This window comes from Cebus imitator, unplaced genomic scaffold (assembly GCF_001604975.1).
Source record: "Cebus imitator isolate Cc_AM_T3 unplaced genomic scaffold, Cebus_imitator-1.0 Scaffold31, whole genome shotgun sequence".
NCBI classification, from domain to species: domain Eukaryota; kingdom Metazoa; phylum Chordata; class Mammalia; order Primates; family Cebidae; genus Cebus; species Cebus imitator.
In genome coordinates, this window is record NW_016107346.1 from 10,290,141 (window position 1) to 10,296,167 (window position 6,027).

A 6,027-nucleotide genomic window follows, 5' to 3' on the forward strand; every position below is an offset into this window, starting at 1 on the left:
TGGCGTGATCTCGGCTCACTGCAACCTCCACCTCCTGGGTTCAAGCGATTCTCCTGCCTGAGCCTCCTGAGTAGCTGGGATTACAGGCGCCCGCTACAATGTCTGGCAAATTCCTTTAAATTTTTAGTAGAGATGAGGTTCCACCATTTTGGCCAGGTGGTTTCAAACTCTTGACCTCAAGTGATCAGCCTACCTCGGCCTCCCAAAGCGCTGGGATTACTTGCGTGAGCTACTGTACCCACACCTGGTCTTTGTTTTCTTTTTTAATCTATTAGACTAGAGACAACCAACTCCCAGAAATCATACCACCTTCTTTCTACCTGAGCAGACTTTCCAAGTTTATGCACGTTGTTTGTAACCACTAAGATCTTCTAATTTGGCTGATATTTTGGTTTGGGCACCATGAAAATTAATCACTTAGATGTTCCTTGTTCTTTTCTGGCTATTGGCCATGCCACTGGGAAACCACAAGGCAGACTGGTTCAAAGTACACTGAGAAATACCAGGATGTACTGAATGGAGCTATTAGGGTAACATGAACTTCTTGGGAACAGGCATGTGAGAATGCTGATCTCCTGACTGTGTTACTGCATAGATTCCAATGTATACAGAAAATAGTCTCCTTTATTGACTTGTAACTTAAAACATCAGCAAATAATTTTCTAAACGAAAAGTATATGGATGTTTCTAAAACACCAAAATCCCACCAGCAGAGAACCAAACATCATTGCATCTTGCCTTGAAAGCAGTACCTGACAGACACAGTCAACATGGGAACGCAGTAGCTATTGTGTACTGGGAGCCCAGAATACTGACTGGCATCAGCTTCTGGGAGACTTTTTTTTTTTTTGAGACAGAGTCTCACTGTTTTTCCCAGGCTTGCTGTAGTACAGCAGCACTATCAGCTCACTGCAGCCTTGACCTCCTGGGCTCAAGCAGGAGGTCAGGCTTTCTGCCTCAACCTCCAGAGTAGCAGGGACCACAGGTGTATGCCACCACGCCCAGCTATTTTTTTGTAGAGTCAGGGTTGTGACATGTTGCCCAGGCTGGTCTTGAACTCCTGGGCTCAGGTGATCTGCCCACCTCAGCCTCCCAAAGTGCTGACATTACAGGTGTGAGCCACTGTTCCCGGCCTTGGGACATTTTTAAACTTATTTTTTGCTGGAGGGGAAGGTATGTATTCTATGACTGAAGCCCATAACAGCCAGCATCTGATCCCCACTGAGGTCAAATTCAGTGGGGACAGGTTACTTTCCCCAGCAGATCTTCTTGGCAGTGCAGATAGAACGGCATTGGCATTTCCAAAACAACCATACCCATAACCATAGTTGCATTTCTTAACACTCCTCCTCAGCATCCCATGGTTTTGAAACAAGGGAAAAATATACCAATCATATCTCTAAAATCACGATTTTAGAGGTGGACTGCTTCCCAATCCTTTCCTATACAAACCTGACTATGAACCTGGATTGTGATGACCTCTCTTTCAAAACCACAAACACAGTTCAAGTAATACCTTTGTCATTTTTGAAAAAATAAAATACAAAGGAGGCATGACCAGACTGAGAAAAAGCACAGCTAAACATGGCAGCTATACCTTTACATTTAACAAGTGGCTCCCCCAAGAAACAAAGTAACTGTTCATCTCAGAGCCCCCAAAAAGATTGGCCTTGTGAAGGCTTTTATAATGTCGCCGCCAGGCATTAAAAAGGTCATCAGATGTTAGCTATTTCATTGATTATGGTAAATACATTATCTCAATTATGAGACAGGTTACTGTTGACAGTATTTGTGAATCAATGCTAATAAATTAGGTAGCTTTTTCAGATGCATAAAAACATCTCTATTGTCATATAAAAATAGGATTAAATTAAGAAAATGGAATGTAAACATCTTGGTTATATTTTCTTTTTTCTCTTTTTTTTTTTTTTTTTTTTTTTTTTTTTTTTTTTTTTTTTTTTTTTTTTTTTTTTTTTTTTTGAGATGGAGTCTCACTCTGTAGCCCAAACTGAAGTGCAGTGGCATGATCTCGTCTCACTGCAACCTCTTCCTCCTGGTGATTCTTGTGCCTCAGCCTCCTGAGTAGATGGGACTACAGGCACGCACCACCATGCCCAGCTAAGTTTTTATATCTTAGCAGAGACGAGTTTCACCATGTTGCCCAGGGTGGTCTCAAACTCCTGAGCTCAAGCGATCCACCCACCTTGGCCCCCCAAAGTGCTGGGATTACAGGCATGAGCCACCGCGCCCAGCCTTGGATATATCTTCAAAATAGTGACGTTTCGAAAAATTAGATCCTAAAATATGAGAAGTTGCCCATCACAGTTTTTAGGATAAAATGGAGTGCCACCAGCTTGTATAGGAATTAAACTAACAGTTCAACAAGGAAACCAATTCACAAGGAACATATTGGGAGTTAATCACAAAAAGGAATAAGCCGGAATGGAGGTATTCTCTGGTTCTCTCGATTCCAGTGTTGATTAAAAAAACACAACTTCACAATCCTCCTCTGGATCTCAACTCCTTAGCAGGGAGATCCTCCCGTAACATTCATTTCCCTGGACCTTCTTTGGGTCATGATCAAAGTTAAGCAACCTCAGATGACCCACCCTTGATTAAGCCCAGCAGGGTCATTAGGCTCATCCTCATGACCACCTCACACACTCCTTAAAGTGTCTTAGCTATCACAGCCCCCACTAGCAAGGTGAAAGTCACATATACCACTGATATATCTGAAAAATAAATGCTTTTGTAGTCCAAGGAATTAGAAATACCTTCATCTGTTTTTTATAAATGGCCTTTACATCAAGGTGCTGCAGCCAGTGGGGCATAAGGCAGAGTTTTCACCTGGGTCAGAAGGTTTTGGAACTCTTCCACTGCCTGTGAATGCGCCTTGGGGTTGAGCACCAGGTGTTGGAAGAGATTGACAGGCTCAGCATTCCTAAATGTCTTAGGGATCGGGATGGTCAGGGGCAGCAAAGTGTTACCAATGAGGAAATGATGGAGGGACCTTTGCCGGAGGCCACGGCCCAAGAACCAGAGAATGTCCTGGAGCCGCTGAGAGAGCATGTTGTGCGCCCAGTCCGTGAGGGGCAGCCGTACCAAGAGGTGCATGAGGGCTGTTTTAAAGTGGTAAGAGGTGAGGATGGGGCGGGATGCTCCGTGGGGTAAGCTCTGATGCTGTCGGAGACTTAAAATGATCTGGAGGCACTTGAGGTGACAGGTGTTCTCAGGGGCAAAGCGCCCCACCAGCTTCAGGAACAAGTGCTCACAGGCCACAAAGGACTCAGGCCAGTCCACACTGGTGAGCTGCTCTTGATCAGGAGCGTGACTCACCAAGTAGACCAAGGTGTCTTCTCGTTGCACCCCCAGGACCAAGTGGATTGAGAGAAAGCGGCCTGAGCGATAATCCAGCCTGAGCTTGCAGGAGGTGGTAGATGGTGGGAGACTGAGTTTAAAGTCATACTTGTGGGCCACAAGGGCCCAGGCGTTGCTCATTATGTTCCGGAACCACTGCACAGTCTTGCACACGTCTAGGTGGAAGCCGGTGCAGAGAGCTGCCTTAATGGAGCTACTGCACTTGCCCAAGACCGCTGAGGGGTCCCTGTGGTGGTGCACCAGGCACAGCACGTCTCCTAGGAGTTTCTCACGCTTACACATGCATTCTGACTCCACCAGCACACAGCCACAGCGGCGGCCCAGGGCTGGATCCCTCATCTCCAGGACAAACATGGTGCCCTGTGGTGGGACAATGGGCACCAGGATATCAAATTTCTGGGTCTCATGGAGGGTTCCCCATTTCTCAAAGGCAGCCCCGATGCCCAAGCAGTCTTCCAACTGTGGGTGAGCCTCTTGGCGGCTGAGCACCCGACAGGCCTCAATGAGATCGTCCACAAAACTCTCCACAAACTCACAGGTGGAGGGCAGGTCACGGATGGCATTTTGAACATAGTGTTTGTAAAAGGAGTCCAGGGCCTCCTGGGAGGGGAAGTCAGTAAGCCAGTTGTAAGAGGTGACAGGTACAACATGGACTTCCTCCTCCTCCTCCTCACTGCTGGAATCAAAAGCCGGCTCATGCTGCATGTTCTGTCGCAGGAGCTCAAAGATGAGAAAAAGGCAAAAGAGGCCAGTGTTCCACAGGTTTCCCAGAATCCAGCCCAGAGGCCCCTCCTGGCCATCAGCCTGGAACGGCCACCCCATGTCTTTCTTCCCCAGCACTAACTGGTCACTGGATGTGTCTCCTCTCCAGAAGTTCTCTGCCTTCTGCTTCTGCTCAGCCGCTCGCTTTCTCTCTTCAAATTCCATCTCTAGCAGACGCATCTCCTCACTCATTCGCTTCTCCAGCTGTCGACTCCTGGCTAGTGTGTCCAGGTCCATCCGGTCACTGACCATCAGGGGGTGGTGAACAACATACATCACTGCCAAGAACAACAGGCTTATCACAGCCATGGAGGCCTCTGCATCTGGAGAAGTAGGAGGGTAGGAGTCAGTGGTCATCTTCCAGACTCATCTGCTCTCCAGCACATATTTGCCAGAGCCCTGGTACCCCACATTCTGAACATCAGCTACTCAGGAGGAACAGAAAGCCCACAAAGCTGGGCTTGGACATAGCAAGGGTGGTCAGCCTGGGAAGAGGTTTGGGAGAAAGGAGGGTGGCAGGATGTGCCACTCAGTCTCTCTCCTGCTTTCCTTCCACATGGTGTGGGTGGTATTTAGACTTCCATAAAGTGGACATGGGACTGTTTTAATTCCTGTGTAGGATGGGGAGGGGGACCCTTGTGGTAGGGTGGCCTCACCCGACTAATCAGTCTACCATAGGCACCAGACATGCCCTGCTGATCCCAGAGGCTCCCTTTCACAGCCAGAAAGCCCTGAGCCTGCCTGAGTGACACCTTTCCTCTGCCCCAGCAGCCAGCTGTAGCATTCCACTTCCTCTGTGACTTCACAGTCTTCATTCTGCTCACCCAAAATGAAGTGAGCCTCATCACTCAGCCTCTCCCCTTCTACCCAGTGAGCGCCAGGGAGGCACAGTGCTGCCAGCTGCTTGCTCCAGCGCCCTCTGAGCTCCTAAGGGGCTGCTGGATACCCCGTGTGTGGGCTGGCTATCTCCACTTCTTACTCCAGAAAACTGTCGGCAGAGCCGGGTGCCCAAGGCCTACCTGACAGCCGGCAGTGGTCAGTTCCACTACCTCTCCCACCATCCCTGAAGCCCTGGCTTCTGCCATTCACCCTAATTCACAAGCTACCACACTTACCAAGATTCATGAAGGACTGTGCCTTGTGGACGCTGAAGCCAGCTGGGACTCTCCTCCCTTTGGAGCTTGGCCTTGCTTAGTCTCCCCCGCCCTCTCCAGGAGCCCTGTTAAAATGTACAAGGTACCTGGGGACTTTGGCTCAAATCGGATCCCGCCCCTCCCCCCATTCATAACTTCCCCAAATTCCACGCCGAGAGATTTTTACTCTCACTCGCCTATCCATAGGAGGCAAGGGCCCATCCCACCTCGGGATCTCTCTCCTGAGACCCAGGACCGGGTTACTTACCGTCAGTGTTAGTAGGAACACGGTCTTAAAGAAACAGCGCGGCCTGACCGCCACTGCCTTTTTCCCGGTGGGGTGGAGGCGACCGGTTCATCGCTGGGGCTGTCTGCGGGAGTGGACCCGCTCCCCTTTCCTGGGGTATAGACCATCTCTGTCCGAGCATCTGAACGTCTGTCTGAGCGCGGTGGGGCCCTAGGACCCTCAGCACGCGGCTCCGATGGTGCCTGCGCGCCACAGCCGCTCCCGCCGTCCGGGCTCCTCCTCCTCCCTGCCCAGCCGGTACAAGCTCCTCCCCGCCCAAACCCCGGTGGCCCAGTGTGCAGGGGCAGCGGCCTCCGCACACCCGCTCTCCGTCCGCGCCCAGGCCCGCATGAATTTGCTGGGAGAGTAGAGGGGCCGTGGCCACACACATGCCGCTGCTCGGCCTCCCTGGGTGGCAAATGGGGCACTGCCGTGTCTGCAGTCAGCGGCACTCAGCTCAGTTCAGTG

At 50.2% G+C, this 6,027-nt stretch overlaps 1 protein-coding gene across 2 annotated transcripts; it reads right to left on the bottom strand.

The window, feature by feature from the left end:
• Window positions 1-606: 606 nt before the first annotated feature.
• On the bottom strand, window positions 607-5,821 carry ITPRIPL1 (ITPRIP like 1). 2 transcript variants are annotated; one of them, XM_017524128.2, is made up of 3 exons: window positions 5,542-5,821; window positions 5,256-5,359; window positions 607-4,463 (listed from the first exon to the last, which is right to left on the bottom strand). In XM_017524128.2, the coding sequence occupies exons 2-3, from the start codon at window positions 5,263-5,265 to the stop codon at window positions 2,806-2,808; spliced, it is 1,668 nt and encodes a 555-aa protein (XP_017379617.1). In that variant the 5' UTR covers window positions 5,266-5,359; window positions 5,542-5,821; the 3' UTR covers window positions 607-2,805. The 2 variants fall into 2 exon arrangements, with proteins under 2 accessions (XP_017379617.1, XP_017379619.1); XM_017524130.2 differs by lacking the exon at window positions 5,256-5,359 and having other exon boundaries at window positions 5,542-5,820.
• Window positions 5,822-6,027: the final 206 nt, after the last annotated feature.